At 34.7% G+C, this 13926-nt stretch overlaps 1 protein-coding gene across 1 annotated transcript in view; it reads left to right on the forward strand.

Moving 5' to 3' along the window:
• Positions 1–13926, forward strand: part of Prp40 (pre-mRNA processing factor 40) — a 36221-nt gene that overhangs the window by 11379 nt on the left and 10916 nt on the right. The window contains exons 10-13 of the mRNA XM_085960357.1: positions 6438–6543; positions 6919–7148; positions 8561–8758; positions 11094–11201. Coding sequence (XP_085816483.1) covers positions 6438–6543; positions 6919–7148; positions 8561–8758; positions 11094–11201 — 642 coding nt within the window. The remainder of the gene's footprint in view (positions 1–6437; positions 6544–6918; positions 7149–8560; positions 8759–11093; positions 11202–13926) is intronic.

Raw genomic sequence — 13926 nt, forward strand, 5'->3', positions numbered from 1 at the left:
AACAAATAATCCAGTATATAGGCTATTTTCAAAATGTGTTTGCCGCTGTATCCAGGATAACCGACTTGTACCCTAACTTTAATTACATACATACTATTGTACTATATTTGGGCCATCAAACGTTCATTCCTGTCTACGGCCTTAAAATTATTATCTACGTGCCTATATAACTGTATGCCGTCCTGTCAAAAAGTGGAGGTTGATAATTTAGTATGTAGAAAATAGAAGTTATTATTAGTCTCCGTAAAATATAGGGTAAACAATTCAGTGAATGAACACATAAGAGGTGAATTTGAAAATAAATTAAATTAAAAACGATTAAATGAACTAAGAAAATTATAACAATAGGTAGGTACAATAAATTGTGTATAACCGTGGTATTACTAATTTTATGCCGTGATGCTTTGATAGTTGAACTTTTCATAATATTTGGATCACTATTTAGTTGCTCATTTATCTGCTACATCATAAAGTCGTAAATATTGTTTTTTTTATGAAGCAATCATAAATACAAAAAATTAAGATCTACTTTTCAATCATAGTAGATGCCTAGGAATATGGTATAGGTGTTGATTATTTTTAATTATTTATTCGAGATCTTCAGGGAATTACAAAAGTCCACACCTAGAAACCACTGGGCCAATAAGGTTTCTTTTTATATCTCCAAATCCATTTCACTTACACATTTATAGGTAAAATAAATAAAACTATCTTTTATTTTATCTTGCACTGTTCTTTAAAATCGACATTAGATTTTTTCAAAGAAATAACGTTCTGTCTTTTTCTTAGAATATTATGTAATCAGTGGTGCACTTACTTCAAATTCAAAATTTTTTTCTTACGTTTTATAATTTTTTTTTTAATTTGTCACTTATTTTGTCCTTGGGTTTGCTTATCAAGATTTGTTCGCATGTTTATTTACGTTTTTTCTTACCTCCAACTTCTTTTTTATTCAATTCGTTGCGTGTCTTACTTTATTCTTATCTCAGATATAGTTAGTTAGTTAATACAAACCGTCCACTCTGTGGAGGCCCATATGAACCCATTAGGATCGGACATGGTTGAAACGAAATGAATTGGGATGTCTATATAATATCGACTATATTGTCATAATTATAACTACAGTCGAACTCGGTTATTACAATCTCGGACATAGCGAGTTCTCGGATGTAATGAGGAAACAATCGTTGACATTTGGTAGGTATATGATTTTCTCAAAACATTTTTATTCACTGTTATAACGAGATACTTATCGGATATACCGAGCTAAAATACTGGTAATGTGTTGATCGTAAACAATCGTTGACATTTGGTATATGATTTTCTCCATACATTTTTATTCACTGTTATAACGAGATACTTATCGGATATACCGAGCTAAAATACTGGTAATGTGTTGATCGTTTAAAGACATTTCGACGCTAAGCAATAAAATCCGATCGGACAGGATGCCGCCGGGGACAGATTACGTTTATGACACTAGTTAAGTGTCTAATTGTTGTTTTCGCCGACAATAAAAATACCTATTCTCTGATATAACGAGTACCGCTTATAACAAGCAAATTCAGCCGGTCCAACCTTCCTAGTAATAACCAAGTACAACTGTATATTCCTTATTTTGTTTAATAATAATTCGAATGGCATTTGTTTTGCTATTCATTTAATATCATTCTTTTATTTCACCTCTAGTAGAAATTCGATGTAATTGTCAATTGTACAAGATTAAACTCAATCTTATAAACATTTGTACTTAAATGTTCATTTACTACTATAAATGAATTTTACTGTAGAAAAATATTTATATTAATTCGTATTGACAACGTAAAAAAATCTGGTTCATTAACTGGACAGGATACCCTTTTATTGCCACTAAAAAAAACTACGGTAAACAAAATGTAAAAATCATAAACACTTTAAATCAAATCAAATATACATGTTAGAATTGTAAATATTTTATGGGGTTAATATTAATTGTAAATATTTTTACATAGGTAAGTAAATGTATAATAAATTTAAATGCATTTTTATCAAGCTTATGATTTTTAATATGTGGCGACACACAATATTTTATTTTATATTTTATTGCCATCCGGTTGCGATCGACGAAAGTTTTTAGTAACACATTTTTAGAAATTCATGGTAGATGCCTGTATATGCCTTTAGATGGCGTTGAAGTCACATTTGATCGTAAATTGAGGCAAAGAATTCGCCTTAAGGTGATGTCTCTAGGTAAAGTTGTTATCGAAAAATAGCTAGAAAAGTTTATTAATCGGTAAATATATATTCAAAAGTAATGAGAAAAATAAAATAAAAAATTTAAAAGTATCATGGAGTTCTATATACCAAAAATACGTGTCAAATTCGGTACATTTCTATCGGATGGTAAGAATGAATGACATAAGATTTATTATCAAAATTACGATAAAAATGTATGTAAATCTATTACCCAGGGAAACGCTAAGCGAAAATTGGAATTTATTATATCCTTATATCTTTTTTTTCAAATTTAAAAAACATCGATTTAGAGGTTAGAAAGCACGCAATTAAAATCGAAAAATCTCGGCTTAAACGCAATTTATCGCGAATAACGCTTAGCGTTTCTATTATAAATATTATTTATTAATTTTTACGGCAGTTATTTAAATTTAATCTTGTATTTTTGTATATTAACGAATCGATAGAAATCGAAACCATAATAATTGCTCAAATTGGCAACATGCTGACAACACTTAGCCGACGCTTGGCTGTATGGTGCTGCCGTTGTGGAATTATTTGGAAACAAAATATCTCCATACAAAACACACATACCATAACATTACGTTGAAAATGAAACTCACACATAGACAAGACAAAATAACATTTCTCTGCATTTTGACAAAAATCAGTTTATCAGTTTGAGGCGAAATTGCCATATGAATAAAAATAACTTAATAATTGAAATTACAATATTAACTTAATTTACGTAGAAACCTGCCTATATTCAAAATTTGAAACTGCGAATTATTTGCAATTAGTATTTGCTTAAATTACAACTGTTTTTTATCATTATTTATGATAAAAATAATCAACAAAATAAACAAATCTCGCATTTTAACATATGGTAGCATTCGTGCTCTCGATCGAAGATCGAATATCGGGTTTATGACAATTCTTCTTTATTTGGCCATTATTAGGTATATTGTTTGAAAACAGGAAGGAATCGACTCATCAGTAACATTTTTGTCAAGTAAGTAAACTTTTCAGTGTATAATAAATAATATTATTATCGTACATCAAAATGACAAACTATGTCACGCAGTTTTGATTGTCAAACAAACATTCAAAAATTATTGAAAAGAGTTACATATACTGTATTTTCAATCACCATCATGCATTTATCATCAATATATATTATTTTAGGCGTAGACTCATCGTTTTCGTAGAATTATAAATACTTTACGTTAGTTTGAGGTTATGTTTATGACAAATGTCATCGAGCCCATCTTGTACGTTTTGTAAATTATCTAATAGATAGTGAATTTCTTTCATTCGCATAATATGATTGTAGAACCGAATTTAATAAAATTACTGAAACTTGTCTCGAAAATGTATCTCATAATCATCATTATAATTATTCACAATGCTTATACAATGTAACCAATGATTGATTGTAGGTAATCAAATATTTTATGTGCTTTCAAACACGTGTCCGTGTTTTTAATACAACATAATCGTAAATTGAAAACGTTATCTACAGTGATAAACTGATAAGTTTGACACGAGTATATGAATGTAATTAGGTTATGTTTTTTTGTTTACATATAGATAAATCTTTTAATACTGATGAACTCGACGAAATATTGGACGACAGATTGCGAAGTCGGCGACGGTTACGAGTCCGACAACAGCGACGACATTTACAACCTTCGACATCACAATCCAGGGTTCTTCCCTGGCTCACAAAATGGTAGGTTTACAATTTCCTTAATAATATATTTATTGGTTTTATATACCATCCGGTCATACACTAGATTCATTTTCATTACATGCTTTGGCATAAAAACAAGAATTCATTACATCTTGTACACATGATGTAGCGATTGTCTCGAATGAGGAGTTGACATATTATTGCCCATCATTATTTGTATTTTTACTGCTAAATACTTGAATTAATGAGGAAATATGGATAATGTAATAATATTTTTTTCCTATTGTTTCAGTATGCCGAATGCTGGTCCGGAATTGGAGGAAGATTTGTTGGTGAGAGGGCATGTTGCTGACAATGTCCTCAGCTCCTTTTTCGAATACTTCAACCTCACTCTCTTCGAAAAAATAGCTGAGCAGACAAATTTATATTCAGCACAAAAAAGGGACTTGTGGTCGGTGAATACGAATTCGAAATTCGTATTCACCGGCATCAAAATTATGATGGGTACATTAAGGTTTCCGCAGACTCGAATGTACTGGTGTTATGATCTAAGCATTCCAATCATTAATCAAGCAATGCCCAGAGACGGGTACTTCGAACTGCGGAATCACTTTCATTTTGCAGATAACACTGCTGACCGCACGGGCTGCACAGATAAACTTTGGAAGATTAGTCCCTTTTTAAGTGAGGTTCTAAAAAAATGTCATACTTTGCCCAGACCTGCTCATAACTCCATCGATGAGCAAATGATGCCAATTTGTGCTTAACAAGCCAAATCCTGTAGGCCTTAAAAATTTTGTTCTCGCGGCCAGAGATGGATTAGTGATAGATTTTCACATATATGTAGGGAAGGGAACGGTATCAGATGGAGATATGAAGCAGTTCGGTCTGGGCGCAAGTGTGGTCAAGTTACTCTGCCGGACTCTCCCCAATCCTCCTGCATTGTCTATACTGATCGTTTTTTCACTAGTTTGAAGCTCGCGGATTCGTTACTTCACGACAAAATGTTCTTAACTGGAACTGTCAGAAGTAATAGAATCGGCGATGTGATTAAGAAATTAAAAAAACGATAAGGCAATGCAGAGGGGAGATTGGGATGAGAAGGTTCGGTAGGATGACAAAGTCTGTGTAGTCAAGTGGAAAGAAAATAAATCCGTGTTATTATTTTCCACTGCGGTCGGCAGTACTCCTGTTGGTACCTGCATGCGATGGTCGAAGGAAGTAAAGAGGAAGATCAGTGCCACTTAGCCGGCCATTGTAAAGCACTACAATATGTCGATGGGTGGCATTGATCTTTGCGATCGGATAATTGCTTATTACAGGACTGCGATGAAGACATGCAAATGGCCTGTGAGGGTTTTTAACCACTTTGTGGACTTGGCGGTGGTAAACTGTTGGCTAATGTATATGCGGAATTGTAAACTAGAAAATGTACCCCGAAAGGATATTATGGGACTGTTGTCGTACTGAATCAGATTAGCGAAAGCTATTATTCGGTATGAAGATCGGGTAGCCAACATTTTAACACTGCCAGCACGAGGTCGGCCAAGAAACATGTCGACATCGCAGGTAGACACAGAGCCACCAGCTCGCAGGAGAACGGTTGTCCCCCAACCGATCGCTGAGGTATGTTTGGACAGCGTTGGCCACCATTCAGCATCCGTGTGCAGATACCCTGGATGCAAGTCCCGCACCAGGTATATTTGCATAAAATGCAATATATACGTGTGCACAAAATTTTGCTTTGAGCTGTATCACACAGTATAGGATGCAGCTCAAAGCAATTTTAAAGTACATATTTAGGGTTTTATTTCATAATTTTAACTAATTTTAAGTGTAAATATATTTAATTATCCTATTTATAATGTTTTTGTATTATTTTTATTGTGTAATGTTCTATTAAAATTGACCACTCCTATGAACAAGTTGTTTTCTTTACCTTCCCTAAGTTTATAGAGTAGGTAATATTCATCTGCAGTGTGACCTGGTATGTGCATATAGTATATTTTACTTTTAAAAAATAAAAATAAAAAATTTGTCAATAGACTAATACTTCTCTTCCATATTTTCATTCCTTTGGCCCTATATTGGCCTTTTGTATTCTAAATTTCTATTCAAAATGAAAAAAGAAGTTGGCAAGTATAAATTGATTTCAAACTTTTCTTTTAAATCATAAAAATGTCAATACGATATAATAAAATATTGTACTTATTTAAAAAAAATTATAATTATTTGAATAGGTATATATATATAATAATATTATAGTAGAATATATTATTATATTCTTATAATATGTAAATGAATTTTTGTCTAGCGATTTTTTTCATCTGGCAATTTAATAATACTTGCAACTTATTATGGTAACTTACTGCCATCTGGTTAGAATTGACCAAAGTTTTTAGTAACAGATTTTTAGAAATTCATGGTAGATGCCTTTAAATATAAAAAAATGGCGTAAAAGTCACATTATATGTGTTATTTAGGCCAAAGACATCGCCTTAGTTATGATTTCTCTCTTTGTTATTTCTAGGCTCTTATGGACAGTCTTCACGAAGAAGGAAAACTGACATCGATGTCTCTATGGGTAGAACTGTATCCGCTGATATCGGCTGATTTACGCTTCTCTGCAATGCTAGGTAAAGCCATAAATAATATCATTACAATATAGGTATTAGATGGCGCCCATTATTGATCAGGATATTATATATTTTCGGCGGGTCTCGGCCGGCTTTAATAGTAATATTATATTACTATTATATAAACTCAAATGTAAGTCTTTTGTATCTATGGTTGATAAAGTTTGCTACTATGTAATACCGTATACCGGTACTGAATACCAAGTGATATGTCAACGATCCCACGATGGCCGCGCGGCTTAAGCGTCGGCCTATAGCGTTGTGGGTCCCCCTGCTATGCCACCAAGTGAACGATTCTTTTTTGTATAATCACTCGAAGAAGAACACTGCATTTATGAGTACTAACGATTCTGCCTGTATTCCTGTTATTTTCAGGGCAAAGTGGCTCCACCCCCTTGGATCTGTTTAAGTTTTACGTTGAAGATCTCAAAGCCCGATTCCATGATGAAAAGAAGATAATAAAAGAGATTTTGAAAGACAAACTGTTTGAAGTGACGATGGCCACATCATTTGAAGACTTTGCTACGGTTGTGTGTGAGGATAGTAAATCTGCATCATTGGACGCCGGGAATGTCAAACTCACATACAATTCTCTTTTGGAAAAGGTTATGATAATATTAAGCTTATTCATTTCTATAACAAAATATTCAATGATAACTTTTAATCATGTATTTAGGGGTGAAGGTGTATAAATGTGGTTGCTCCGATGAATGGAGGAGCGAGTTTTTTATTGTAGCGTAAATAGAGCCTGTGCAAGAATTATGATACCGTTCCGAGGTCCGGTGGAAATATGCCGTGCGGAGTGATACAGAGACTGAGATCTGACTGACACGAAGATTATTGATCGGGTTAAGATTGAGACTGACTAACTCATCAACTGTGACCTCCTATTTATATACATGACTATTCGGTAAACTGCGAGAGTCATTGTTGATATAGTTTGCAATTGGGAAATCTGCTGGTCTCTGCATTATTGAAACTTCGAACGTTTCGATGACCTAGCCCGGGCAGACGAACCCCGTCGAAGAATTATGAAGATTATGTGATAATTAAATGACTCGCTAATTCTTACATTCTCGAAATAATGCTGACAAGGCCCGAGGCCATTGACTGCTACATGTATATGTACACTGTATCTGTTTAAAATTTGTCGATTGCATCAATAAAGTATGAACGATTTCAGGATACATACCTACTTAATACAAAACCTAATGTGTCTATTTCTTTAATTAGGATTTTTTTTTTTGATGTCTAAGCCTCTGCGTATTACGACAGTCAGCCGCTGCAACTTAATGCAACAGCTAATGGGTATGCCAACCACTAGATATTTTCAATGCACAGCGATACCCTCTCACCCAGTGCGATCTCATGCATACCTTACCTCACCTTATTAATTCCGCAGCGCTTTACGACGCTTTCCCTTTCTTCATATCCAGACAGTACACAATCTACGCGGACTGTGTGTGCTTATGCTCACCCACCAGCTGTTGTGTCGTGTTGCAACAGTTAGCCGTCGTAATGGGCAGAGGCTCTTAGTGACAACACGGAATACAGTAATATAATAAATATGTGACTGATGATATCAAACAACCATTTTTTAATGAAACAAAGCAACGCAATTGTTATTGTCATGCTAGTTTAATGGTGAAATACAAAAGTGTTGGCGTCATGTAAATCTAATTAATTATGACCTTTATACATAGTTGATAGCAAAACAATGAATAACACGGCAACATCACTTTTGGCGAAAGTGGTGGCATTTTTAAATTTCTGATATTCTGTGAATTTTAAAAATACTTTTAAATTGGTTATTGAATAATAATAAAGTAGGTAATAGTTAATATATGTTTTAAATAATTTAATGATTGCTTTATCAGTGGTTTATTTAAACAAAAATGTACACACTGCGGATACAGTCTCCCTAGCATACCTTTTTACTTATTATTGAAATGGCAACACACATTTCATGTTCATTATTCACAAATTTATTGATTGGATTATGACTTAATGATTATAGGCTGAGTCGAGAGAAAGGGACCGCATGAAAGAGGAGAATCGTGCTATCAAAAAGTTGGAGTCAGCGTTCAAGTGGGGTCTGCGGCAGGCAGCAGTCGATCCACTGCTCTCCTGGGAGGAGGTCCGATTGGTGCTCGACCTCACCTCTAAGGACTTCAACGCTGTGCCCAGTGAGAGTGACCGAATACGCATATACAAGGTGACTTATTTTGGATGATCATTAAAGAAAATTGCTGTGTAAGGATTTTGACTCCGGACATTCGGATCATTTCTAATAATATATATATATAGTGGTTTATAACTTGAAATCAAGCAAAGTCAATGCTGAATCTTTTGAAAAAATAAATAGTAGTGTACAGAAAATATTATCGCACATTACAAAGTCGCATGACCATTATTCGCTGACAGAGGTAGATACCAGTGTTTCAAACACTGCATATATTTTCACGTGAGTCCATTGTTTGCCGACGTCTGATGTGAGAGCTTTCATATAGTTCCACGCTCTACTGCAAATGGTCACGTCACTTTGTCATCATCTATGGCCTCCTTCAAAAACTTCCTCCATTCTGAACGATCCAGCGCTGACACTCTCCAGTTTGACTGAGTGTTCTTGAATCTCCTGTGGCGCTGTCCAACCATCTCAATTTCGGCCGTCCAGGACTTCTCTTGCCCTCGGGGCTTGCGTATAAAAGCCCGCCTTGTTGGTTTATTCTCCGGTATTCTATGCACATGGCCGATCCAGCGCAGACTGTACATTTTCATATGCCACATGATCTTTTCACCCCTATAAAGTGTGTATAGCCCATCATTATACCTTGACCCCCAAATGCTACTTTCTTGAATAGCTCCAAAGATTCTTCTTAAAACTCTCCGCTTAAAGATTTTCATATTTCTCTCATCCTGTTTGCTAAGTGCCCAGCATTCTGATCCATACATTAATACAGGGTGCAGGAGAGTTTTATACGAGGGTGGGTCAATAATTCCTTAGAAAAAAGCATTAAAACAGTTTTTATTTTTGTATTTTTTTTTTATTTCTCAACATAATCTCCTTGGAGCTCAATACACTTGGTTAGACGTTTCTCAATTTTTTTTAAACCGTCAGTAAAATAAGTTTTCGGAAGGTCCTCAAAATAAGCATTTGTCCGATCGATGACTTCTTCATTTGAAAAAAAACGTTGTCCACTTAGCCATTTTTTTAAGTTTGGGAAAAGGAAAAAGTCACTGGGGGCTAAATCTGGCGAATACGGTGGGTGGTCGACCAATTCGAACTTCAATTCTTCAATTTTAGCCATTGATCGTAAACATGTGTGAACACGGGCATTGTCCTGATGAAAGAGGATTTTTTTCCTGTTTAAATGAGGCCGTTTTTCTTCAATTTCGTTTTTTAGCTGGTCCAATAAAAATGCATATTAATCCCCTGTTATTGTTTTTCCTTTTTCCAAATAGTCAACGAAAATAATTCCACGTGCATCCCAAAATACAGTAGCCATAACCTTACCAGCTGATTTTACGGTTTTCGCCTTCTTTGGACATGGTTCGCCTTTCGCAATCCACTGCTTTGACTGTTCTTTCGTCTCGGGAGTATAGTGGTGTATCCATGTTTCATCTACAGTCACAAAGCGACGAAAAAATTCATCCGGATTGCGTTGCATGAGCGACAACAGGGCTTTAGAGGCCACCACCCTATTGCGTTTATTGTCGACTGTGAGAAAACGCGGCACCCATCTTGCAGAAACTTTTTTCATGCCCAATTTGTCATGTAAAATAGAAATGACGCTACCTTTTGAGATCCCTGTAACCTCAATTATCTCACTCAACTTTAATCTTCGGTCACTTAACACCATATCGTGGATTTTATTGATCATTTCTGGTGTAGTCACCTCTACAGGACGTCCTGAGCGTGGTTCATCCTTTGTTGATGTACGACCACGTTTAAATTCATTTAACCAGTTATAAATAGTTGCAAGTGAAGGAGCAGATATGCCGTGAACAAATCCAACTCATTTTTTATTTCCTTTGCTGTTAACCCTTTTATATTAAAATGTTTAATAACAGCTCTAAACTCAATTTTCTCCATTTTTGTAAACAAGCAAATTTTTTTTTTAAATGTACGAAAATAAAAAACAACAACCCGACCAATCTGATTGAAACTTCGCAGCATACTGAATCGGTAGTGCCGCTGCATGAAAACAAACCGCTTACAGTACTAGTCGCGCCACCTGTCGGCTTTTCTAAGGACTTATTGACCCACCCTCGTATAAGGTTCGCCTTTATAGAAATAAATGCATGTTTGAGAGCTTCCGGGGACCGGGCAATGACATCAATATCATTGGCATATTATGCCAATAGTTGAATTGATATATGGAACGTCACTTTGTATTGCGCGATAATGTTCATTGTATAATATGAAGGGGGGGGGGGGTCAAGTGGCACCTCGCGACAAACATGCTATAAATATTTTCACAAAATTATTACAAGTTGCTCATAAACAGAATCAAAGTAATAAGACTTCTTCATTGATATTTATTTTGCAGGAATATCAACATGAAATGGAGGAAAGTTGTACCCATTATCATTCCCGATTCAAGAAATCGAAACGCAACAAGAAAAACAAAAAGCGTTCTAGATCACACAGCCCTCTGGTAAGTTTATTTGTATTTCGCTGAACTGTTCATCATATCATATCTACCACCATTCCATATCATATTATGTATCCTGGCTTTTAATTATCACAAGAAGTGCTATCTTTTAACACCTCCTCTCTTGGCTGTGTTCACTTTTAGAGCGAGATAGAGTATGTCAATTACATATTGAAAATTAAAATGCGAGATGCGACTATTTTGAAAAATAATACTACATCATGGGTCACGGCTGACGCCTCAATTTATAGTTCCCTGCGAGCTGTCAAATATTGCGTGGCGAGTAGTAACATATTGTTTTTGATACATAAATTGTAGGTTATATTGATATGTTCAATTCTTGTTTGACGTTTCAATACAAAATTTCAGGGTTCGGGTGGAAAAACCCATAGATACGCTTGCACGAGCATACCCGAATTTGACCGAACTCTGCAAATAAGAGACATATTTCACACGACAGGCTTTAAATTTTCGCACATGTATGGAATTGCTTCCATGTTAATTTGGACCAATAACAATAACGGAAAAGTGTTACCATGTTAACTGTTAAGAATAGCTTCACATGTATAACATCAAGTAGGCTGTGATCGATTGGTCACGATCGACACGTTAGACATGCCTGATGAAACAAAACAGATGCCATCATGTTTATAGCTGCCATCTTGCAATGCGACAACATACACAATATAAAAGTTTCTGTGGCTACCAATTCAATAACACTAAATGTACTGGAATTACCACCAAGTATTATTAGGTACACTAAAAGTTCTTATACCTATAATCCAAGCTTTTTGTAATTATCATTTTAGCTCCAAAGTGGAGCATATTGTGCCCCAGTGGCAAAGAGTGGAGGTAGGCTGCTAAGATCCGGTATAGATAGTGCACACTAAACTTTGTCAGTCAAACGTATTTGTTTTCATTGAACCAAGTCTACAATGTGTAGATATTGTCTGTTCATTTTTTAAATTCAATTAAACCCTCCCTAATTCAAGCCATAGTAGATAATAGTAAAAAAATACTTGTTTATCTATAAAATATCTAAAGTTATGCCATTAAACCATACATAATTTTAGATATTTTATAAATTGAGGAATATTTTTTATCGCTTATGGTTTGGTATAGGAAAGACTTAATAAATTTAAAAAAACTAACCGACAACATGTGTAATATGTATTCATAATTCAATGAAAAGAAATAGGTATGAATGAAAAAATGTGCACTATTTTGTCGGATCGCCTATAACCAAGGAACTGAAATACCCAACGAGTAAGGAGAAGCAGGCAGCCGATCTCGAGTAAGGAAGAATACGGGATTAATTTAAACATGTGTCAAGAATACTCATACGTCGAATACTGACAACTGCTCTCGGTTTATGCATTGACGCTAATTTAAAATTGATGTATTACACACACTATTGCACGTCTATAATGCGTGATTCATTTTCGTAGGACACTCACTCATTCAAAACCCTGCGTCAAAATTTACTCTATTTTTATATTGCCTATCGGAATTCTATTTATTAATTTGTTTTGTGCCTATGACATACCAACACTATTATGGTTTGGTTTAGGCAGGGTTTGACACCATCTCTAAAATTGTAGTATGGTTCAATAAAAACAAATACGCATGACTGACATAGTTTTATGTGCAATATTTATGTTGGATCTTAACAGTTTACCTCCACCCTTCGCCACTGTTGTGGCCTCTATTAACAGACTTTTTTTTACAGATTTTAATCATTCACTCAACCCATTTATTTGGTATTTGCCCTGGATCAAACACGCATTAAGGGGCCGCTGAAGAGCCCGCCGTTCAAATATAATTCAGTATAAAAAGGACCTCGGCGTCGTAACTACGTTAATTTAAATCGATCTTTTCGCAAAAATCACTAATCATCAGAGATTTTATTTCAAGAAACATTATTATTATTACTGATAATTTCTGCCTCAGAGCATTATTATTTTTTTAATGAACACCTGCGAGATGTAAAGCTGATCAGAAAACAGGGCTGTCAAAATAATATTAAGCATTCATATTTTTTAAATGTTAATTTCATCATAGTTTTTAATCAAACCTGTGCAAGTACGTACTGATAACTTGGGTGGATTTTGTAGCAAACATACTATTGATATATATACGGGTATATTATTATTATAACCCAATTCAAATTGAACATAGGTTGATACTCAAATACTATTATAGTATGTTTATGATTTCGAGAAAATAATACGATGGTATAATTAATCCATATCAATTATTTGAAAACATTACATTCGCACTTTGCACAAAATTACAAACACATTCGAAGTTTGCCGCACACGTACAGACCACGTGATATTTGTTTACGCAAAATCGTCGCTTTTCAAAATGGCGAATTTGATTACCAGATTTTACTGCGATGAATCAGTATGTTCCTTTTTGTCTTTTTTTATTCGTAGGTTTGTTTACTATGTACACCGAGAAATTTAATATAATATAAACTCGGAAACGATTTTTACAGAAGAGTTTTGGAATATAATGCAACCAAAACTGGAAAAAATTCTATCATGGGTGTTGACTTCCTGAATTAGCTAACCCCAGGTCCATGCCACTACGTGAACCACAGTGGATATTAAGCCATTTCCACACTGGCAACAAGTTGCTGGCAACCTCATTAAATTTTACGATACTTACCATAATTGCTTAAGAAATTTTACGATAATTATCGTAAAATCTAACGAGGTTGCCA

This window comes from Rhyacophila brunnea, unplaced genomic scaffold (assembly GCF_057557595.1).
Source record: "Rhyacophila brunnea isolate RB1 unplaced genomic scaffold, BYU_Rbru_1.0 scaffold_11, whole genome shotgun sequence".
In the NCBI taxonomy this organism is placed as follows: domain Eukaryota; kingdom Metazoa; phylum Arthropoda; class Insecta; order Trichoptera; family Rhyacophilidae; genus Rhyacophila; species Rhyacophila brunnea.